Source organism: Primulina tabacum, chromosome 17, assembly GCF_025594145.1.
Source record: "Primulina tabacum isolate GXHZ01 chromosome 17, ASM2559414v2, whole genome shotgun sequence".
NCBI classification, from domain to species: Eukaryota; Viridiplantae; Streptophyta; class Magnoliopsida; order Lamiales; family Gesneriaceae; genus Primulina; species Primulina tabacum.
In genome coordinates, this window is record NC_134566.1 from 17,165,933 (window position 1) to 17,191,514 (window position 25,582).

The following is a 25,582-nucleotide window of genomic DNA, read 5'->3' on the forward strand; positions in this document are numbered from 1 at the left end:
AGCCAAAGTCTTGCTCCGTTCTTCGCAATCGTCGACAAATAATCGTGCGTTAATTACGCAAAAGCACGTCTATTCTTTTCTTCAAACCATCACCACATCATAGTATTGTTTTCATGAAAGAAAAGTTTACAAGTCAAGGATTACTTTCTGTATTTTCGTTTTTGCATGCATCATGAACTTTTCAAGTATAAATTTCAATCCAAATTGTGTTGTTATTTGTGTTAAAGGGGCTGCCATGATCAGGACATGTTTAGACATTGTTTTACATGAGGTTAGGGTCCTAAGATAAGCCACAAACATGCACAAACCGAGTCTAAACACAAGCTGTAAGCAACCTGCTGTCGTGGGAAGCAAGTGATTCGGTTTTGGGTTCCAAGGGCTTGGCTGGGTTGTGGCTTCTATCCAGGGCTTAGCCAGGGTCTGTGAGGGGTCAAGGAGGAGTCCTAGCCATGCTAGGACTCGAGCCAAGTGGGCTGGGAGGAACAAGGACTCCTCCCCGAGAGTGCAGTAAGGGTGCGCAGGGTTCAGCTGTGGCGCAGGGGGTGTGGGGCTCTGCCTGGATTCGAAGGCTGGGTTTGAGTGAGTCCTTAGGGTCTTAATTCAGGGCACGATAGGTTGGTTCGGTGGTTGGGCTAATGGATAGAGTCCTAGAAGCTAGAACAAGAGTCCTTGTCCTTAAGCGATTCTCGGCAACTTTAGATACTTGCTGAGGTGGTTCGATTTTGGTGTTAGGGATGGTTTCCGTGGGATCCTTGGGTCCAGTAGGTTACTTTAGGATGTTGGCCAAGTTTTGAATAGACATGGTTTGGGGGTAACTCGTGAAAATCGAAAGTTGGCTCGGGGTCGAAGATTTTGTGTCAATTTAGGGTTTGGAACTCATTAAAATTGAAAAATGGTTCACGGGGGTCGATTCATGGTTCATAAGGGCTAAAATAATATAAAAAGACTAAATTTAGAATATAGAAATTTTATATTAAAGTTTGGGATTTTTCGGAATTAAAACGCCTTCAAAAACGTCCAATTACGAATTAATTAAAAAGCCTAGTTTCTAAGCTAAATAAAATTATGGAAATTTTAATTTAGGCTTTAATAATTATTTGGGACATGTTAGAGTCAAGAAAATTAAGAAAACGTCAAAAACGAAAAATGACACGTTCAGGGGTAAAACGGTCTTTTTACACCGAAAAATTAGTGAACGTCATGGCAGTGCCCTATTTGCTGTTTTATATGCTAATATGTTAATGTGTCATGTTTATGAATTTTTACATGTTAAAATATGATTTCTAAATGTCATGGATTATTAAGGATTAAATTGGACAAATAAAAGACATGTTGCATGCTTGGTTTAAAACGAAAATGTTATATGCATGATTTTTTTTAAGTGATGATAACATGTTGAAGGATGTAAAGGGTTGTGACTAACACGATGATATGTTGGAGATATCGTGAGGGCTATGGTCCCAGTGGGAGCCCGACGATCGTATTTCCTTGGATACGGATATGTATATGTATATGTATACGATGATATGATAATACGTAAGGCCAGGGCCCAGTTGACCGGTGAGAGTGTTGCTGATGTCCCCCGCCGCCCAGTACTGTGGTTACATGTAGATGGATCCATCGCCTAACACGTATATGAAAGTCACAATCAACGATCTGAATTCAACAAACACGAACATGAACACGAACATGAGTATGAATACGAATATGGACATGAATATGAATATGTTTAAGTGATATGTTTATGTCTTTTGAAAATGTTTTTATGCATCATGAAAATGTTTACGAAAATATTTAAGTTTAAGTTTATGCATCCTCATGAAAAAGATATTTTAAATACAAGTATTTTTCACTGTTATATGTTAACTGTATTACGTATTACTTGTTACCAAAAATAGAACGTGTTGAGTTTTTAGACTCACTAGATGTGTTGATGCAGGTGGGATTAATGGCAATGATATTGGAGGCTTTGACGAGTGACTTGCTGGACTGTCGGTGCACATAACCCGAGGACCAGCGCTTCTATTTCCGCATTTAAGTTTATGACTTTAAGTTAAAGATTTCTACCACATTTTACTTTATGATTTTGAGAGATTTTTGAGAGGTAGTATGCGCTACACTTTTCAAATAATTATTGCTTTTTAGGTATGATAAACGATTTACGATTTCATGTTTAACTTCTCTCTTTGGATTTCCAAGCACTAGTAGGATGTTTTATTTTAAAAATGGTGGCAAGGTATTTTAAAACGTTTGTATATAAGTATATTTAATTACGAGGGAAGAAAAAAAAAATTTCTAGTACTTTTTAAAAAAACGAAAAAGGGCAGACGTTTCGGAACCACTCATACCGCCCACTGCCCCGATCGACCCAAGGCTATCCCGATCTTGGGCTCCCTAAAAGGGGCATTTTCCCTCACGGGCTTTCCATAGGCGTCGTACGGGTTACTCATAGGATCTCCCCCTCCCTACCAAGGGGTTTCTTTCACCTCCCCAGGACTAGCTCAATTGGTACCAGGACTCTTGATATCAATGTACTTATCCTATAGGTCATGGGATCGAGTCTTGGGGAGGCGAAAGAAACCCCTTGGTAGGGAGGGGGAGATCCTATGAGTAACCCGTACGACGCCTATGGAAAGCCCGTGAGGAAAAAGGCCCCTTTGAGAAAGCCCAAGATCGGGATAGCCTTGTGTCGATCGGGGCAGTGGGCCGTGTGGGCGGCCCACTGGGCCTGTAATGGGTCGTTACAATAAAAAAATGTAACACCCTTAACCCATGACCTTAAATTATAAATGCTATAATGCGGAAGTCTTATAAAAGATTTGGAGAAAAATAATAAATAATAAAATTTTGACAAAGTTTACCTATAAATATAAACTTACCAAATATTCTCAAGCAAACAAAATAAATATTACCACAATCAATCTTTCAAAAATACACATAGATCCCATCTCCATAAATACCAAGTGTTAGACAAAAGTTAAGACAACATTTTCTTGTTTAAAACATGAACCAAAGTACAATACTCGAAACTATTTATAATTGCCACATTTTATCAAAACATCATTCTCCAAGCTTTGGCACATGCACCTTCCATGCCTCGACACTTCCATCGCTATTACTTTTTATCTGCATCACATGACATAACTGGAATGAGTTTACAAAACTCAGTATGCGGAAATTTCAATAACAATTACATATACAATAGTGTAAAGAAAGGAATCATTACAATTAAACCAAAGGAAATGCCATCGTTCAATGGAATATATATAGGTAACAATTATAAGATGGCATTCTATCAACCATTCCTTTCATTTTCCTTGTATGGCATTGATAAGTCATCCGTCGATGGTATACATGTACATTTCAGTCAAAATCAGTCACTGTACATGTTAAATGTTGATCAACTTCCGTTATGTGGGTTTAGAAGTGCTAGAAGCACCACTACCATATAACTATCAAGCTATAAAAAGAACCATTGAATCATTTTATCAAACATGTGGAGTGCATGAATTAGAACTAGCTCCTTTCGTAGCAAATGGCATCAAAGTCCCTTTCCTTTTCTTTCAATCAATGAACCATTACATAGCAAATATATAATCAATGGATTAAAGGAGCTAGAAACAATAACAACATCATCAATCATACATATAGGCCATGAGATGCATTCAAGAAAAAAGCCCACTTACAACAAATAGAACTTGTTGTGATAGCTTCTTGGTAGTTGATCCTACAACATAAGATCAAGATTATACCATTAACTTCACATTTTCAACCTATAAACTATCATTCAAGCCTAAACCACCATTCCTTTCACTTCAACCAAATACCCAAAAGATAAATTCCCTTACCTTGATTACTTGCTCTTGAGGATATGAAGATCACACCTCCAACTTGAAGATTCAAACCTTGGAAAGAAAGGAATTAAGAGAAGAAATGAAGAACCCTAGCTCCCCAAGTCGATGGATGCAAGAGGAGTAAGCAAATGAATAACTTAATGGCTTGGAAACTCTTAAAAATATGTTTTCTACGCCAAATACACGGACCTCGTGCCCCCCTCCGTGTACAGGTCCGTGTACACTCGGGAAATCACTCATTTTTCCTGGCCAGACCCGGACCCCGTGTAGGGGTCCGTGTGGGGTCCGTGTACCCTCGGTCCAAGGGCCAAAACTGCACTTTTTCTTCCGAATTAGCCAAAGTGGTAAACATGAAAATTAGAGCCCTATGTCTTTTCTCAAATCTCTTCAAATTTTCGGTCATTTGGAGGTCTGAGTTAAAAGTTATGCCCATTCTACCAAAATGTGTTATTGCAGGAACGACGATATACATAACGCAATTCGGGCCACTTTTGACTCATCTTCCTAAACTCTTTGAACCAAACTCAAAACAAGAAAGTTGTAGCCTTGGATCTTAGATTTCTAATGCAATTGACCTCATGTCATTTGGATCAATATCCCATTCATTATGCTAAAAACCGTAACAGATACCCAAAATTTTCATACCGTTTCTGCATCCCAATTACCTATTTGGCTCAAACCATCCAAACCATCAATCCAACTCCCAACATTATACCTTCATGACAACAACAACTCCTCAAATACACAATCATCTACTTAACCATACCAAAACCATATAATAAATAACCATGAATACAATATAATAACCATATTGATGCTATAACATGCAATACCAACCCTTCCATCAACTATACTCATAAACCAAATCAATAACCATGATCAATAATAACTTAACCATATATCCATAACACCAAACCATAGAATAACATCATTGACAATAGAAAGATAAAAGTTTGGGATATTACAATCTCCCCCCCTTATAAAAATTTTGTCCCCGAAATTTGCTTACTTCAAAATAAATACGGATACCGTTGTCTCATCTCTTCCTCTGGTTCCCATGTAGCCTCTTCAATCACATGATTCTTCCAAATAACTTTAACAAAGCCAATTTCTTTGTTCCTTAGCACCTTAACTTTGCGGTCAATAATTTGAACCGGCACTTCTTCATAGCTCAGATTAGGAAAAAGATCCAATGCTTCGTGTCGAAGAACATGGGATGGATTGGACAAATACTTCCGTAACATTGAAACATGGAAGACATTGTGAACTCGATCCAAATCCGGTGGCAAAGCCAATCGATACGCTCTTTCACCAATCCTATCCAGAACCTCGAAAGGTCCAATATAGCGAGGACTCAACTTACCTTTCTTTGCAAACCTCATAACTCCCTTGAGGGGAGCTATCTTAACGAACACATGGTCACCTACATTGAATTCCAAAGGCCTTCTTCGAACATTTGCATAACTTGTCTGTCAAGATTGAGCCGTCTTCATTCTCTGTCTGATCAGTGCGACCACATCAACCATTTGTTGAACCAACTTGGGTCCCAACATCTTCCTTTCTCCTACTTCGTCCCAATATAAAGGTGATCTACACTTCCTACCATATAATGCTTCATATGGTGCCATGCCAATTGATGACTGGTAGCTGTTATTATATGTGAACTCGACAAGAGGTAACTTCGAATCCCAACTATCAGGAAAGTCAATAGTACAGGTCCTCAACATATCCTCCAGATGTACCCAAAGCTCTATGGAGACTTTTCCAAAACTCAGATGTAAACCTTGCATCACGATCTGAAACAATCGACACGGGTATCCCATGAAGTCTTACATTCTATTGGACATACGTCTCTGCATATTGAGTCATAGAATATGTCGTCTTGACAGGGAGAAAATATGATGACTTGGTCAATCGATCCACGATCACCCAAATTGAATTATAGCCCTTCTGAGTTCTTGGCAACCCAACAACAAAATCCATAGTGATGTGTTCCCACATCCATTGCGGTATAGGTAAGAATTGCAATAAGCCTGCCGGTCATTGGTGCTCAATCTTTACCTGCTGACAAGTCAAGCATTCAGAAATAAATACTGCTATATCTTCCTTCATACCTGGCCACCAATACAATCGACGAAGATCTTGATACATCTTGGTGCCCCCTGGATGTACTGAATAAGGTGCAGTATGAGCTTCCGTCAAAACATCACGACGAATAGCATCACCAACAGGAACACAAATACGGCCTTGAAATGTAATCAGACCATCATTGTTCAATCCAAACTCAGAATTCCCCTTCTTCTCTGCCTTTGCTCTCAAGTCCAACAAAAGAGTATCCAACTGCTGCTCATGCTTAATTCTGTCAATCAAAGTCGGTCGAATAACTAAGGATGAAAGTCGAGCAATTGTACCTTCCTCAACCAAGGCGATCTCACTTTTTTGCAATTCCAACAATAGAGGCTTTTGAATCATGGAACCCAATTGAAGACCTGACTTTCGGCTCAATGCATCAGCAACCACATTCGCTTTTCCTGGGTGGTAAATAATAGTGCAATCATAATCCTTCACAAGTTCTAACCACCTTCTCTGACGCATGTTAAGTTCTTTCTTAGTAAAGAGATACATAAGACTTTTATGATCTGAGAAAATCTCACATTTCACGCCATATAAATAATGTCGCCAGATCTTCAAAGCAAAAACAACGGCTGCCAACTCAAGATCATGAGTCGGATAGTTCTTTTCATAATTCTTCAATTGACGAGAAGCATAAGCAATGACTTTGCCTCGCTGCATCAACACAGCACCGAGACCTTTCTTCAAAGCATCTGTATACACCACAAAGTCTTCAACTCCATGAGGAAGTGCTAACACTGGAGATGAAGTCAATTTGTCCTTCAACACTTAAAATGCTTCCTGACATTCATTAGCCCATTCAAACTTAACTGTCTTTCTCGTCAGAGTAGTAAGTGGCAAGGCTATTTTAGAGAAATCAAAAATAAAACGAAGATAGTACCCTGCCAACTCAAGGAAACTACGTACCTCAGAAACTGTCAAAGGAATAGGCCACTTCTTAACTGCTTCAATCTTAGCCGGATCCACAACAATTCCTTCCTTGGAAACGATATGACCTAAAAATGCAACTTGCTCCAGCCAAAATTCACACTTTTTGAATTTAGCATATAACTGGTTGTCCCTCAACTGCTCTAACACGATCCTCAAATGCTCCCTATGTAGATCTCGAGTCTTTGAATAGATTAAAATATCATCAATGAAGACAATAACGAAACCGTCCAAATACGGCTTGAAAACCCGATTCATAAGATCCATAAATACAGAAGGAGCAATAGTTAATCCAAACGACATAACCAAAAACTCGTAGTGACCATACCTGGTTCGAAAAGCCGTCTTAGGTATGTCACACTCCTTTACTTTCAATTGATTGTACCCTGACCACAAATCAATCTTAGAAAATACAGTAGCACCTTGCAACTGATCAAAAAGATCATCAATTCTGGGCAGAGGATATTTGTTCTTGATCGTTACTTTGTTGATCTCTCTATAGTCAATACATAGTCTCAAGGACCCATCTTTCTTCTTCACAAATAATACCGGTGCCCCCCATGGAGATGAACTTGGTCTGATAAAGCCCTTATCTAATAACTCTTGCAATTGACTCTTCAACTCTTTCATTTCAGTTGGGGTCATTCGATAAGGGGCTTTAGAAATCGGTGCGGTACCTGGTACAATATCAATAACAAATTCCACCTCTCTATCCGGTGGCAATCCCGGCACATCTCCGCAAAGACATCAAGATAATCCCTCACAATATCAATGTCACTCAAATTCCCACTCCCTTCTCTTGTTATATCCACCACCGCTGCTAGAAACCCATGACAACCCTTAACCAACATCCGTTGCATTTGCAAGCAAGAAATAAAAGAAAGGCCAAGCGAAGTACCTGACCCCGTGAAGACCTTGCTATCACCATGCTTTGAAGGAAAACGTATTGTCTTGGCTACACAATCTATCACAGCTCGATAAGTAGATAACCAATCCATTCCCAAAATAACATCAAACTCAATCATGGGAATGACAATCAAATCGGCTTTCAACAATTCATCATCTACTTGAATAGGGCACGCTCGAATCACACTTGAAGAATGAATATAATCTCCCGAAGGAAGCGCAATAGAAAAGTGGACAATTTCACCGATAGGAACAAGACCCAGGGAATGCATAAATTTCTCAGATATAAAAGAATGTGTGGCGCCAGTATCAATAAGAGTTGTAGCTACCTTGCCTGAAATAAGAATGGTACCTGAAATGATTGACGAATCAGGATTAACTCCTTCCTTGGTCAAAGAGAAAATACGGCCCTGAACTCGACCCTTGCCCGATGATTGAGTGCAATTGATGGCAATGTGCCCAATTCCTCCACATCTATAACATTTGTTGCTTCCAACTAGGCACTCTCCTTTATGTGGTTTATGGCATTTAGGGCATAAAGGCTTATCTGATTTAGATGACATTGCAGGAGCTTTAGCGCGATATTCTTCCTTTCCTTTCCCCTTGTGTCCTCCTTTTTCTCTTTGAACTGAAGCTTGACCCTTTTGGACAAATTGTTGCCTCCTGAATTGTCTTTCTTTATCAATCTCTTTCTCATCATATTCGGCCATCAATGCTTTCTCAACAATCTCCTTGTAAGAATTAGCCTTCGATATTCGAACATCTCTTCGAATCTCCGCCCTCAACCCCCGGATAAAATGCTCGGCTCTATCTTTTTCATTGCTAGCAATGAAAGGAACAAAAAGACAACCTTCTTCAAACTTCAAGATGTAATCATTCATGCTCATTGTCCCTTGCTTTAGCTCCAAGAATTCCTTCACCTTGCGGGCTTTAACATCGCTAGGAAAGTACTTGTCATAGAACAAATATTTAAAGTCATTCCATTTCAATGTCTGAACATTAATCGTTATCTTTGTTGCTTCCCACCAAATTCTTGCTGTCTTGGTTAAGAGAAACACGGCACAACTCACTCGATCTTTATCATCAAAGTTAAGGTAATCAAAGATCGCCTCAACCGCCTTCACCCACTCCATTGCAATCAAAGGGTCCGGACTCCCTACAAATTCGGGTGGATTCATCTTCTTGAATTTATCATAAGCTCCCTCAACAATTCGTTGATCACGACCTTGGCCTCTACCTTGAACCGGTGTTTGCAATCGGAGAAGTTGCTGAATTTGTTCCCCATGCACTTTAGCTTGCTCATGAAATAGCCTGCAAAACTCATCAACTACATTAGAGGAAGTACAGTCTCGGTCTTCTCCGGCTCTCCTTCTAGGAGGTACTTCAGGATCTTTTCTCTTGGGTGGCATTTTCCTATATTGCATCTCAATTTAAAATCATTTTCAAACCATATTACATGTAAAGCTTATCATCATACCATTACATCAATAAGATGTAGAAAGATACATACCGAAGTGTCACAAGCATAAGAAGACATGTGCCAAATCATTGGTCCGAAAAGCATTGCTCTGATACCAATAATTGTAACACCCTTAACCCATGACATTAAATTATAAATGCTATAATGCGGAAGCCTTATAAAAGATTTAGAGAAAAATAATAAATAATAAAATTTTGGCAAAGTTTAACCATAAATATAAACTTACCAAATATTCCCAAGCAAACAAAATAAATATTACCACAATCAATCTTTCCAAAATACACATAGATCCCATCTCCATAAATACCAAGTGTTAGACAAAAGTTAAGACAACATTTTCTTGTTCAAAACATGAACCAAAGTACAATACTCAAAACTACTTATAATTGCCACATTTTATCAAAACATCATTCTTCAAGCTTTGGCACATGCACCTTCCATGCCTCGACACTTCCATCGCTATTTCTTTTTATCTGCATCACATGACATAACTGAAATGAGTTTACAAAACTCAGTAAGCGGAACTTTCAATATCAATTACATATACAATAGTGTAAAGAAAGGAATCATTACAATTAAACCAAAGGAAATGCCATCGTTCAATGGAATATATATAGGTAACAATTATAAGATGGCATTCTATCAACAATTCCTTTCATTTTCCTTGTATGGCATTGATAAGTCATCCGTCGATGGTATACATGTACATTTTAGTCAAAATCAGTCGCTGTACATGTTAAATGTTGATCAACTTCCGTTATGTGTTTAGAAGTGCTAGAAGCACCACCACTACCATATAACTATCAAGCCATAAAAAGAACCATTGAATCATTTTATCAAACATGTAGAGTGCATGAATTAGAACTACTTCCTTTCTTAGCAAATGGCATCAAAGTCCCTTTACATTTCTTTCAATCAATGAACCATTACATAGCAAGTATATAATCAATGGATTAAAGGAGCTAGAAACAATAAAAACATCATCAATCATACATATAGGCCATGACATTCAAGGAAAAAGCCCACTTACAACAAATAGAACTTGTTGTGATAGTTTCTTGGTAGTTGATCCTACAACATAAGATCAAGATTATACCATTAACTTCACATTTTCAACCTATAAACTATCATTCAAGCCTAAACCACCATTCCTTTCACTTCAACCAAATACCCAAAAGATAAATTCCCTTACCTTGATTACTTGCTCTTGAGGATATGAAGATCACACCTCGAACTTGAAGATTCAAACCTTGGAAAGAAAGGAATTAAGAGAAGAAATGAAGAACCCTAGCTTTCCAAGTCGATGGATGCAAGAGGAGTAAGCAAATGAATAACTTAATGGCTTGGAAACTCTTAAAAATATGTTTTCTACGCCAAATACACGGACCTCGTGCCCCCCTCCGTGTACAGGTCCGTGTACACTCGGGCAATCACTCATTTTTCCTAGCCAGACCCGGACCCCGTGTAGGGATCCGTGTGGGGTCCGTGTACCCTCGGTCCAAGGGCCAGAATTGCACTTTTTCTTCCGAATTAGCCAAAGTGGTAAACATGAAAGTTGTAGCCCTATGTCTTTTCTTAAATCTCCCCAAATTTCCGGTCATTTGGAGGTTTGAGTAAAAAGCTATGCCCATTCTACCAAAGTGTGTCAGTCCAGGAACGACGATATACATAACTCACTTTGGGCATTTTTTGACTCATCTTCCTCAACTCTTTGAACCAAACTCAAAACAAGAAAGTTGTAGCCTTGGATCTTAGCTTTCTAATGCAATTGACCTTATGTCATTTGAGTCAATATCCCTTTCATTATGCTAAAAACCGTAACAGATACCCAAAATTTTCATACCGTTTCTGCATCCCAATTACCTATTTGGCTCAAACCATCCAAACCATCAATCCAACTCCCAACATTATACCTTCATGACAACAACAACTCCTCAAATACACAATCATCTACTTAACCATACCAAAACCATATAATAAATAACCATGAATACAATGCAATAACCATATTGATGCTATAACATGCAATACCAACCCTTCCATTAACTATACTCATAAACCAAATCAATAACCATGATCAATAATAACTTAAACATATATCCATAACATCAAACCATAGAATAACATCATTGACAATAGAAAGATAAAAGGTTGGGATATTACATCCGGGCTCGGAAATACAATAGGATTCAACACTTGATGTATGGTTGTTGAACCCTAGTTTGAAATAAAGAGATATTGTACAAGACTTGTACTTTTATGTTGACTTGTATATCAGATTGATTACATTACGTTTCTGCACTTGCCTTTAAAATAAAAAAATTTATGTCCCACACTTCTTAATTGTTATATTGAATCTTAATAATGATTAAGAAATTGAATTAGCGTCCGGGTCCCCACATGAAGGATGTCTGTTGTAGAACCCGAATAATCAGATTACCTATAAGCCATGCATAACTGCTATTATTTAAATTAAAAACGATTTTTAAATATATGAAGGGTTTATTCCATTTTAAAATGTTGTTAAGTCACGATCATTCATTTTAAATGCAGAGGTTTAGTTTTATCTTTTCGGTTAAATACCCGAGACCGGACTGGAGTTGGAGTATTGAGATAAAAAATTAATACAAAGAAAATATTCCTAAATTTAATTTAAGCCAAGGAATAATTTATTTTAATGATAAAGAATGCTTTTAGGATTTATTAAATTAATTGGATTTAAGCTATTAAATAAGTTCTTCTAGGTCCAATATTTAGTTAATAGCCTAAATTAGAATGTGTAGCCAATTGGGATAAATTAATCTCAGCTTAATATATTCAAGAAATTAAAACCGAACATTTTAATAATAAATTGTTAGCCCAAGCCATGCCATGTAAGAAATAGTTACCCTAATTTAATTTAATAATCTACTAAAATACATAATGGAAGTTTAAAACTTTAAGAATTTAAAAATACAAGATTTAAGAAATATTTTACCTTGCAATTTGTGGGAAATTTCGGCCACCTCCATAAATTAATTCACATGTTTGGCAACTCTTTCCAGAATTGTTTTATTGAGGTGAGTTTTCTGTTGGCTTCTGTATATACCTCCCTTGGTATCTGATTTGATATCTGACTTGATTGCCTGTGATTTCGGAGTTGATTGCCTGTGATTTCGAGGACGAAATAGTATCTTAGGGGGGAGAAATGTAATGCCCGAGATTTTGATTCTGGTAATATGAGATTATTGAGTTTGAATTGATTTGATTATAGACGTATCATTCCGAGACCGGATTGGGCCAAGCATATGAAGTACACAACTTTTGGACAGAACTGTTGGCGCCCGAGCGGTTGTTTTTGACCGCTCGAACGCCATTGTTCATCAAATATAGTGTTCGGGCAGAAGGTGCGGCGCCCGGGCGGTAGTTTGTGACCGCCCGAGCGCCAATGTGCAATCCGAAAGTGCTTGGGCAGAACAATCCGCGCCCGGGCGGTGATTCTCGATCGCCTGAGCGCCGACTGAAATTCATTAAAATGAGCCACGTTTCTCTAGACATGCAAGTGGAGATATATATATTTATAATCATCCATTTGCTTCAGTAATGGAAATGAGAAGAACGAAAAGAAGCTCGAGAAAGTTTGTAGAAAATCCTTACGCCTTTATATTTTGATCCGCCCGTTTGATTTTCAATCCGACTTCAGTACTGAGTTTCTATCGACGAGAGCTTCAACCGGGCGTAAGTTTGCTTATGTTTTATGATGATTTGAAATTATGATACTGCCAGAATAAGATATGATCCATATATGTTGTTCTTCGATATCAGACATTGTATAATCGAAACTGGATCGAAGAATAGATACCATATGGAATTGTTATGAATTTTTAGAGTCAATTTGATTATGATTAGATCGATTTGATATCAAAATTGTATTGTTATCGATTATGAGGTGTTGGGATTGATATTTGATTGATGCTGTATTGCTGGGTATATTGATATTATTCATATTTGGATCAAATGAGTTGTTGATTCGTATATAATGATATTGTATTGCTGGTATTGCGAGATGGTACAGAGTTGAGATTATGATCTGTTATTGTTAAGATTTCGGGTTGTACTGATATTGATTTTGAGTCGTATTATTATATAAGTGATGTTGAAGTTGACAGGGTTATTGAGATTGTATTGCTATGCCGTCGAAACATCAGTAGATTGATATTAATCAGATTCGTTTGGTTGAGATTGTATTGTGGTATCGTTAAAATTGATCAGATTATGTCTTGATCTGCGTATTGATCAAAACAGGCAATTGAGCTGTATATTGACACAGTCTATTCGATATTGTCATTTCAGATTGGATATGGACAGATTTGACTTCGACACTTCGACTTTGTCAGACCGAGAAGAGAAAGGTATAAATTGATGTGGATGCGGGATTGCACAACTCGAGTTGACTTGACTTGAGTATCTCAAAATCACATACTTTACCTTCTTGCATTGATATTTGCAATTGAATGAGATTGATATCTTTGGTCTATTGATTTATGTATTGAGTCATAGGCGGATGCGCCTAGTCGTAGACGAATGATCTCGTGACAGAGGACCAGATAGTGATGGAATCGTCACTGGGCCATTGCACATTGTCACAGAGGTTTGGCAGGATATGTCAGGGCGGATGTGCCTAGTCTGTGGCGGATTTGCCAAGACGCTGGACGTTTGGCCGTATCGATATGTTGGGGAGTAGAGCAGGTCCTATCTCTGAGATTCGATACGGAAAGGGCCAAAGTCCGTGAATAAGAACGTACCACAACCCCAATTGGGAGTGTAGGTGGGTGTATATTTTTATTCAGATCGGGATCCCTAGATTAGGATGAGTCGAGTCAGAGTCTAGGAATCACGGAGTGTGATTCAGAGTTTGTATTGATTCATGTTTCTGATTTTAATACATGTTATGAATATTTGTTTCATGCTGTTATATTTGTTTATATGAAATGCATGTATACATGATTTATACTGGGAATGTAATTCTCACCGGAGTTATCCGGCTGTTGTCTTGTTTGTATGTGTGCTTGACAACAGGTGGGACAGGTTCAGGATCAGGAAGAGGATGAGAGATTATAGTTAACGTGGAGATCCGGGCCCAGAAGCATAATAGGATTCAGCACTAGATCTATAGTCGTTGAACCTAGTTGAGAGAGACACATGTAGTACATGACTTGTACTTTGTTATTGATATGTATAATAAATAGATTACTATTACGTTTCCGCATTTATGTTTTAAAAAAAAAATTTATTCCCACTTTTCTTAATTGTTATATTTGACATTAATAATGATTAAGACATGAATTAGCGTCCGGGTCCCCACATCTGAATACTCTCTAACAATTTCAATATCATTCACATCCACATTATATTCCTTACTCACATCCATTACTGATGCCATAAATCCTTTACACCCCTTAACCAACATCTTATTCACCTTCAAGAAAGTAATAAAAGAAGTTTCAAGCGAAGTACCTGAACGCTTGAAGAACCTGTTGTCACTTCTTATGTCGAAAATCGCACCGTCTTTTCCACAAAATATATTACTACACGATACGATGATAGCCAATCCATACCAAAAATCACATCAAACTCTATCATAGGAATCACAATCAAATCAGCAAATAAGATTCTTTCATTCACTTGAATAGGACAAGCTTTAATCACAGTTGTAGGAAAAATTACATCACCCAAAGGAAGCACAATACTAAACTGGAGAGGTTCAAATATAGGTGCAATACCCAACGACCTCATGAAAATTTCAGACATAAAGGAATTTGTAGCTCCAGTATCAATTAAAGTAAGAGCTATATTGCCTGAAATCAGAATAGTACCTGATATAACCGATGTATCTTGATTAACACCCTCTTTGGTCAAACAGAAGATGCGCCCTTGGATTCCTCCTCGCCCTAAATATTGGTTGCATTTGATAGCAATGTGACCTGCACCTCCAAATCTGTAACATTTGTTGCTCCCTACGAGACATTCACCCGTGTGTGGCTTGTTGCATTTGGGACATAAAGGCCTATTCGTCTCAGACTGAACCACAGGATCTTTACCTCGATGTTCTTCTTTTCCTTTTCCTTTGTATCCCCCTTTCCAACTTTGACTCGAAGTTTGGATCTTTTGATGAAAGCTCTGTCTTCTCAATTGTCTTTTGTAAGGCCCGAGAATTTGATTATTGTAATCTAATATGAATTATTGAGAAATTGATATGATTATAGGCGGAACGGATCAGTTTGGGATAAACAAGAAGATGACATGAAATATGTGCGAGGATAGAACACCTCGCGTATATGTGCGACAAGGAGCCGCGCATATGCGCGACAGTGGCAGAAGACCTCGCGCATATGCGCGAGAAGTGGGCGCGCATATGCGCGGGCTGTGTAGAAGCTAAATGTCGTGTCCAGAGAACCTCGCGCATATGCACGGCGATGGTGCGTGCATATGCGCGAGCTGCCGAGAAGCTTATCGCGGAGACCAGTAGGTCTCGCGCATATGCGCCGGTTGATGTCGCGCATATGCGCGAGACATGTTGAACAAAGAAAGAGCCACTTGCCCTTGTACAATGCAATATATATATACAAAGCATGCAATCTCTTCAGAGTAAAGGAATGGAACGAGAGAATAGCTGGAGAAAGCTTAGGTTCTTCAACGAGAAACTTAAAGATTACGTAAGATCCGTCCATTCGATTTTCAATCCGACTTCAGTACTGTGTTTCTATCGACGCAGGCTTTAACTGGACGTAAGTTTTGTTACGTTTAAACATGGTTTTAAATTATGATATTGGGGAAATTATGATATGCTTATTATTATGTGTTCTGGATATAATGATCGGTATATAAATGAAGTCAAATCGGAGAACAGACTGTGTATGCAATTGTTATGATTTTCAGAATTGATATGATCGTGATTGTACAGATTTGAGATTATGATATGTTATTTATTGTTGAGATTATGAGTTGTACTGATATCGATTATGAGTTGTGGTATTATATCTGCGATTTTCAGATTTACGGGTTTATCAATACTGTATTGTTATGCTTTCGAAATATCAGTAGATTGATTTTGATCAGATTCAGTATTGACTGAGATTGTATCATGATATCGTTGATATGGATCAGATTATGTTTGATTTGAGTATTGATCAGAACAGGTTTTGAATTGAGTTATACATTGATACAGTGTATTCGATTTTGTTATTGCCAGATTGATTTGATAGGCAGTGAGTTCGAGACTTCGATAGAGACAGATCGACAGAACGAAACGAAAGGTATAAATCGATGTTGATACGGGATTGCACAACTCGAGTTAGATTCGACTTGAGTTTCCCAAAATCACATACTTTACCTTATTGCATTGATATTTGCAATTGAATGAGATTGATATCTTTGGTCTATTGATTTATGTATTGAGTCATAGGCGGATGCGCCTAGTAGTAGACGATTGATCTTGTGACAGCGGTACCAGATAGTGATGGAATCGTCACTGGGCCATTGCACATTGTCACAGAGTTTTGGTAGGATATGCTAGGGCTGATATGCCTAGATGATTGGCAGATATGCCAGGGCGGATGTGCCTAGTCTTTGGCTGATTCGCCAAGACGCCTGACGTTTGGTCGTATCGATATGTTGGGGAGTAGAGCAGCTCCTATCGCTTAGATTCGATATGGAAAGGGCCAAAGTCCATAAATAAGAACGTACCACCACCCCGATCGGGAGTGTAGGTGGGTATATGTTTTTATTCAGATCGGGATCCTAGATTAGGATGAGTTGATCAGAGTCTAAGAGTCACAGAGTGTGATTCAGAGTTTGTATTGATTCATGTTTCAGATTTGATACATGTTATTGATATTTATTTCATTCTTTTATATCTGTTTTTATGATTGTATGTATACATGATTTATACTGGGATTGTAATTCTCACCGGAGTTATCCGGCTGTTGTCTTGTTTGTATGTGTGCATGACAATAGGTGGGACAGGATCAGGATCAGGAAGAGGATTAGAGATTATAGTTAGCGTGGAGATCCGGGCCCAGAAGCAGAATAGGATTCAGCACTGGATGTATAGTCGTTGAACCTAGTTGAGATAGAAACATGTAGTACCTGAATTGTACTTCGATTTTGACATGTATATCAGATAGATTACTGTTACGTTTCCACATTTATAATTTAAAAAGAAAAAAAAATAGTCTCACTTTTCTTAATTGTTATATTTGACATTAATAATGATTAAGACCTGAATTAGCGTCTGGTCCCTACAGCAGGTGGTATCAGAGCGATAGATCCTTTAGATTGAGATAGAAGCTAGTGAGCGGGGTAGATTTAGTTTTCTTTCCTTGTTTTGATTTCTAGCATGATTTACTGGTTTGTAATACATGTTACTTGATTTATCTTATTTGATTTGGTAATATGTATTATTTGAGAATGAATCAGAACCGATTCTTGATCAGCAGTAAGATGATCAGAGGAGGACTGAAACATGTTTTTTGTATTTGGTTACTAATTCTTTTTATAATCAGATATACCTCCTCGAAGAATTCCAGAATCAGATGGTACTTCGGTTTATCAGATTGATGTGTCAAAAACTCCGATGGAAACAATGTTGAAGAGGTTTCAGTCATTTCAACCGCCGATTCTGAACGGTAATGAGACGTCTAATGATTGTGAGAGCTGGATAGATGATAATAAGAGATTGTTTGATTCACTTGAGTACTCGGATGAATGTAGAGCTAAACTGATTGGGCATCAGTTACAGATGGTCGCAAAGAGCTGGTGGATTGCAACCAAAGAAGCCTTAGAACAGCGTGGTACGTTGATTACATGGGAAATCTTCAAAGTGGAATTTTATCGAAGGTTTTTCCCAGTTTAGTACCGAGAAGATGTAATGCCCAAGATTGTAGGTTGATCAAATGAAATTATGAAGTGTTGCATGAGGTATAGACCGCACCTGCACAGCAAAACATACCGCACCCGCGGTTAATAGGCAGAAAGTTAGAGTTTTGCACACGAACCAACACTGCACCCACGGTGTAAAAAGGGAGCGCACCCGCGGTCGTCTCTTTTTGAAATCTGGATGGAATGCCGTGAGCATAGCGCACCCGCGGTCTGGAAGGAGCTCACCCGTGGTGCTCTGTGCGAGAAATCCACCTAGAAGTATTATGTTGACACATGGCATATGATATATAAACTTTGTATTGCTGTTATTTTTCAGCATCCTCCAAGCAAGAACCGAGAGAGACCCTCAAGAATTCCTTCATGCTTCATTCTTTTAGAAATTGATTTGTGCAAGATATATTCATCCGATTTTCAATCCGAGGCTAGATTCTTGCTTCTCTCATCAAGGACTTTGAAAGGGTATACATTTTATTACTTTTCAGCATGTTTCGAAGTTTTCATGTTGGGGAAATTCTGATATGCTTGTAATTATGTGTTCTTGAAATCATGGACATCGTAGAAACGTAAACGGATCGAGAAAATGATACCATATGTGATTGTTATGATTTTCCAGCATATATTGAGTTGAGATGGTGCAGAATTCAGTCTTATGGGTTGATGTTGATAAGAATTATGAGTATTGCTATTGAGTATTGATATTTGAGTTGATTGGTATCAAAAAACTACGCCGTTATGCCGTCAAATCAGTAGATTGAAATTGATCAGATTCAGTATTGATTGAGATTGTACTGTTATGTTATTGACATTGATCAGATTATGTGTTGCTTTGAGTATTGATCAGAACAGGTATTGAATTGAGTTGTTCACTGATATTATACATATTCAATTGTCATTGCTAGATTGGGAATGGACAGATTTGAACCCGAGACTTCGACTTCGTCAGACCGAGAAGAGAAAGGTATAAATCGATGTTAACTGGGAGATCGACTTGAGTTAGATTTAACTTGAGTTTCCCTAAACCACATACTTGTATGGTATTGTTTTTTATACCTTTGTGTTTTAAAGATTATGTTTATTCTATTGAATTAGAAAGTAGAAAGTAGAAAGCAGAGAGCTATTGAGTGAGAGTCACTGACAGAAGGGCTAGACTATGACAGAGGAGTCATTGGTCCATTGCACATTGTTAGAATAGGGTTAGTCTTGGACAGACATGCCAAGACACTGGACATTTGATATATCGAGATGCTTCAAATACAGATAGCATCCTTATTACAGATTATTCGATATAGACTAGACCAAAGTCCAGAAATAAGAACATACCACCACCGCGACCGGTAGTAGTAGGTGGGAGACCTGTTATGTTCTTATTCACCGGGATCCCTAGATTAGATGAGAGATGAGTCGAGTATGAGATGCCGAGTCATGAGTTGAATTACAGATTGTATAAATTTTGGGGACCCGGGCTCTAACTCAATTCTTTTCGGGATTAATCGGAACTTTATTCAAAAATGTGAGTCAAAATTTTGCTTTTTAACATTTATTCAAATGTATATAAACAGCACAAGATTGTTCTTCATTTTATTTCAATAAACATAATTACATGTCTTGTTCTAATACATTCATATAAACCAGTGTTTAATACAAACTACAACCACAAGTAGTACAAGTCTAGTAAGAAACAACTAGTAATCTTCTGCGCCCGAAGTCACCACGCTATCTCGAACTCATCTCTGTCGTGACCCAGATCCTGCCCCACCTGTTGTTATGAACACATACAGACATAACAACAGCCGAAAACTCCGGTGAGAACAAATCCCAGTATAAAACATGTATGCATGCTAATACATAATCATAAATCATGCATGAAAGCAATAACAATGGGTTCCATAGTCTATGAAACCAATCTACATGAGCATGCAATTCAAATCAAATCCTGTCTTGACTCGACTCGACTCTACTCTAGGGATCCCGGTGTGAATAAGACGTCATTGTCTGTCACCTACCCTCCCAATCAGGGTAACTGTACGTCTTATTCCTAGACTTCGGTCATGACTGTATCGAATGTCTACAATAAGATTGAATCTGATGTGAAGCGTCGATACCATCGAACGTCTAGTTTGACAAGTCTGCCAATGATTCTCCTATCTCAAATGCTTGAATATAAATCTATAAACAAGGCATCATCATATCATGGGATTAGAATATAATTCCATAAACAAATCAAAATCATATCCAAAGATAGACAACAATTCTAGTATGTGATTTTGTTGGAAAACTCAAGTTGAATCTCATTTGAGTTGTGTCTTCCCCAAACAAAACATGAATTATACCTTTCGTCGCACAATGTCTGTCGATGTCGAAGTCCCGATGACGACTCTGTCAATATCAAATCTGAAATGGAAATGTTGATACGTATTCTATCAATCTCTAATATCAATCAACATATATCCAATTCAATACTTGACCTCGGTACCATTTGACGGCATAACGACGTAATTTCTCGATACCGGTCAATTTCATAACAATAACAATTACAAGAATCATGTCCCCACGTCATAATCAATATCATAACCATTTCAAATTCTGAAAATCTGCATAAGTTCCACCCAATACATTCTGGAATATCATATAAATCGCATACAATATCTGATAATAAATCTGTTCACGGTATTTCGGTTCCTAGCTACTCAAGAACACATATCTCAATTAAAATCACAATTTCCTCAACATGTAAATTTCGAAACATGCTATAATTGAACCATACTTACATCCTCTTGTAGCCTATGATGCAAGGAGCAAGAATCTATACTTGGAATGAAGTTTGGATGTGTACTTCTTTCAAAATCATAACCTTGAAGCATAAGGAATTGAAGTTTCTCCCCACTCTCTCTCGTTTCTCAGCTGATGGAAGTGGAGAGAAATGAATTAGCACATTTCTATATATATACCATGCCATGTGTCAACTTGAGAAACAAAGGTGGCTTTCTCGCATGCAGCACTGCGGGTGCGTTCCCTCTAGACCGCAGGTGCGCTCAAGCTTCGGCAGTCCATTCATTTTCCAAAATCGACGACCGCGGGTGCGCTACATATAAGACCGCGGGTGCGGTGAAATCAACGCGGGTGCGGTTACGTTTGAACCGCGGGTGTGGTGTCATTTCTGTAAATAATTTCCAACTCTCTGTCCATCAACCGCGGGTGCACTCTTTCTTGGACCACGGGTGCGGTGACCCTACTGTAAAAATGACCAATTTTCTGTCCATGCACCGCGGGTGCGGTATCTTCCATGGTGCGGGTGCGGTCTGCCCTTCATTCAAAATTCTAATTTTTCATGTCTCTCCTTCCCCCATCTCATTACATGTCATGCATTCTCATATCTTTAAATATCGCATCAATGAAGACTAATAAATCTCAGGCCTTACATAAATTATGTTTCGTAGATTACAATTCATGTTTTATTTACAATTTGATTTCGATTTGCAATGTCAGATTATGATACATGTATTGATATATGTTTCATGCATTATTATACCATGGCATGTACACATTGTTTATACTGGGATTTATTCTCACCGGAGTTATCCGGCTGTTGTCTTGTTTGTATGTGTGCATGACAACAGGTGGGACATGATCGGGGTCAAGAAGATGATGAGAGAGGACAAGTTTAGCGTGGTGATTCCGGACTTGTTGTAGATATGGTTCTAACACTTGAAATCTAGTAGTTGAACCTTAGTCTAGTCTGAATGTTTATTCTACAGAATTGTATTTTTATACTGATATGTATATTAATTAAATTCCATTACGTTCCGCCCTTATATTGTAAAAGAAAAAAATTTAGACCCTGTTTATCTTAATTGATAATTAAATCCCAAAAATGATTAAGAAGATGATTAGCGTCCGTGTCTCCACAACAGGTGGTATCAGTGCATTAGGTCCTAGAACAGTAGGTTTCTTAGACTGAGATAGAGGAGAATGAGCGGGGTAGATTGAGTTTTCTTTCCTGCTTTTACGATACTAGCATGTGACTTCTTGTAATATTGACTGGTTGTAATGTTGAATTACATTGTATATGTTAGCATGATACTATGTTTTATTGCCTTATAATACATGTTACTTGATATAACTGATTTGATTTGATAACGTGTATTATTGAGTATGAATCAAACCTGATTCTTGATCAGCAGTAAGATGATTAGAGGAGGACTGAAACAGGTTTGTTGTATTCGGTTACTAATGCTTTTGGTAATCAGATATACCTCATTGAAGAATTCCAGAAAGAGGTAGTACTTCGACTGATCAGATCGATGTGTCAGAAACTACGATGGAAATACAGTTGAAACAGTTTCAGTCATATCAACCGTCGATTCTGAGAGTTACTGAGACATCTGATGATTGTGAGAATTGGTTAGATGATATAGAGATATTGTTTGATTCACTTGAGTATCCAGACGAACAGAGAATTAAACTAGTGCCCAACCAATTACACGACGTCGCAAGGAGTTGGTGGATTACAACCAAAAGAGTATTAGAACAGCGTGGTACGGTAATTACGTGGGAAATCTTTAGAGCTGAATTCTATCGAAGATTTTTCTCAGTTTCGTACCGAGAGGACAAGAAAGCAGAGTTTGAGAATTTGAAACAGGGCCAACTGAATATTGAAGAATATGTTGCTAAATTCTCTACTTTATTACGTTTTGCTCCTCTTATAGCTGGGAATGATGAGACTGTAGCGGATCAGTTCATCAACGGATTGAATGCTGAGATATCTTCCTTGGTAAAGGTAGAGCGACCCCAGCATTTTTGTGATGCTTTGAATAAAGCAAAGAGAGCTGAGGCAAGTTTGAGTCGACAACAAGGGAGGTTGGATGTGATCCGACCCCAGACACAGCAATCCCCTCTCCGATTTGATAGTGGCAGTACGAGTGGGAAGCCAGATTTGTTGAAAGCTCGAAAGAAACAGTTCAAGAAGTTAGGGAGCGGGTCATCTAGCTCCTGTGGTTCTAGCCAGAGTTATGTCGGAGTTTATTGCAGAACTTGCGGAGGGAGACATCCCACAGAGCAATGCCAGGGAGTGACGGGTAGCTGCAATATCTGTAGACAGCGGGGACACTTCGCTAGATTTTGTCCACAGAAAGGTTCCCAAAGATTTCAGGGAGCAGAATCATCTGGTTGAAGTGATCAAGGAACAGACCCAGGATGCACTTGATGATATAGTGGCAGGTAACTGTTCTTTTACGATTATGTTACGTATGTATTGAGAGATACTAAAACATCCTATACATGATTTTGTATGAATTACATTGATATATGCTTTATCTGTTGGGTCTGGTGGTATTGTAGTATTGAATTCCTTAACTCTTGGGGGAAAGGTTGATTCCAGTGAATGCTGTAAAATATCGTATACTGCAGTAAGATGAGAATGAGATTGAGTTAGATTATGTTGTACTTGTATTGTCTGATTCTGGCACCATTATTGATATGGATATATTGAACAAGTACAGAGCTATTGTAGATTCTTACCAGGAGATTGTAAGATTCGGACCAAAATGGCTGAAGAATGAATAATGTACGGGAAGGATTTTCGATTTTGAATTCCTTTGATTTCCGTATTAATTATGATTCGATGATTATCGAAAAGAATGGAGTTATTCCTTATGCATTCAGTTGATTACTGAAAATGAATATACCATGAGCTGATTTGTCAGTAGCAGGAGAATTGCTAAAGTCTTTCTAGATGAAATTCTGGATTTGCCTTATATCAGGGAGAGTGATTTCCGCCTTGATTTGATACCAGGTACTGGTTTTTTTTAGAAGTCCGTACAGAATGATACTGATTGATCTGAAAGAATTTAAATATCAGTTAGAAGATTTACTGACCGAAAGTTACATCTGATTGTGTGTTTCTTTGAAAAATACTTTAGTTCTGATTATGGGTTGATGAATCTTGTATTTAGAGGTATTCTGATAATTTTATGCCATTTATATATGATATTTTGTGATATACTCGTGGCATATGACTGACTAAATCGAATATATTGTATTGAAGGATCTGAGAACTGAAATTGTTGTATACAGAAATTGTTCAGATATGAATCTTGATTGAAATAGATTGTATTCCGAGTATGTGATATCCGAATATGGTATACCGATTGATATTAGCACAGCTGAGGCAGTGATCAATGGCTGAGAATTACACCGAGTCATAAATGTCAGAAATTTATTTTTCATGAGTTTAGCAGATTATGATATGTAACTGTTGTTTTGAAATTTCTTACGAATTGTTATTTTTCTAAAACAGTATTTGAGACAGAGTATATTGTTTGGGGGACATTACATTCGAAGATGACATAGCAGTTGATCTAAACAACATTGAAGATGTAATCGGTTAGTCAGATCGACAATATTGTTAGAAATCACGTTCTATGAGTTTATTAGATCAGTATAGATGATTGATATTTAGAATCTGAGCCGATATTGCTGTTATTCTGAATCCGTATTTGATACAGATTGATGTATATTGTTGAGATTATATACAGTTCAAGCCGAATCATAGCTGATTTTGAAAGTTACAGCAGTTCAGAAGTTTGATCAGAATGTTCAGAACTTGATTTCGATAAGCAGAGTAGGGTGTCAATCAGAATATCAGGTAGGTACTACTATATTATATGTGAATAACCGACTTGCTTGTGCCGAATATTTCGAATCTGAAATGATTGATGTTTGTCAGAAGCGCACAGTAGTCAATTCAGTATTTTTGCTGGTAACAGAAAAGATATGATATTTCGAAAAGAGAGTTCTGATATAAACAGAGGAGATCAGTTGAAGCAGAATTTGTACGGAAATGTCTGAATCGTCGACAGATGAAGACAGAAAGATAGAAACCAGGAGATTGGTTATCTAGATTGTCGGTTTTTGAATAGAAATGGGAGTACATTTCTATGGATTGTGTGACGATACTACTAAAATTTTCACAAGACTGTGCTGTGATGTGATTATGATTGACAGATTGCTCGAATATGCCCCTATTATGTTGTACAGGAAGATGTACATACATGATCAGATGACTGAGATTTATGTAAGAGAAGGGGACAGATTGTATTGAATGCCAAAGTTGATTATATCATACTATGATTTTTTATTAATTCTGTACTTTTGGCAGAGTATACAATAAACTCTTTTATCTATTGTCTATAAATCGACGGATAGTCGGAGCGAACTATCCTGAGACTGGAGGATATCTAGGACATGTAGTGCTGGATTTTAGCACTAGTTGACATGATTTATTGTCACTTTGTGAATGATCGTATAACTATAGCTATCAGATGAGTATTGAGATAGCTTCAGTTGCGGTATTGTACAGTGAGAA

At 37.9% G+C, this 25,582-nt stretch overlaps 1 protein-coding gene across 1 annotated transcript; it reads right to left on the reverse strand.

Moving 5' to 3' along the window:
- Positions 1 to 3,060: 3,060 nt before the first annotated feature.
- On the reverse strand, positions 3,061 to 9,229 carry LOC142530552 (uncharacterized). Its single transcript, XM_075636383.1, has 8 exons — positions 7,620 to 9,229; positions 6,894 to 7,242; positions 6,638 to 6,746; positions 6,027 to 6,493; positions 5,569 to 5,650; positions 4,884 to 5,277; positions 4,500 to 4,569; positions 3,061 to 3,126 (listed from the first exon to the last, which is right to left on the reverse strand). Exons 1-8 carry the CDS (start codon positions 9,227 to 9,229, stop codon positions 3,061 to 3,063), a joined length of 3,147 nt encoding a protein of 1,048 aa, XP_075492498.1.
- Between the last annotated feature and the right edge of the window lie 16,353 nt (positions 9,230 to 25,582).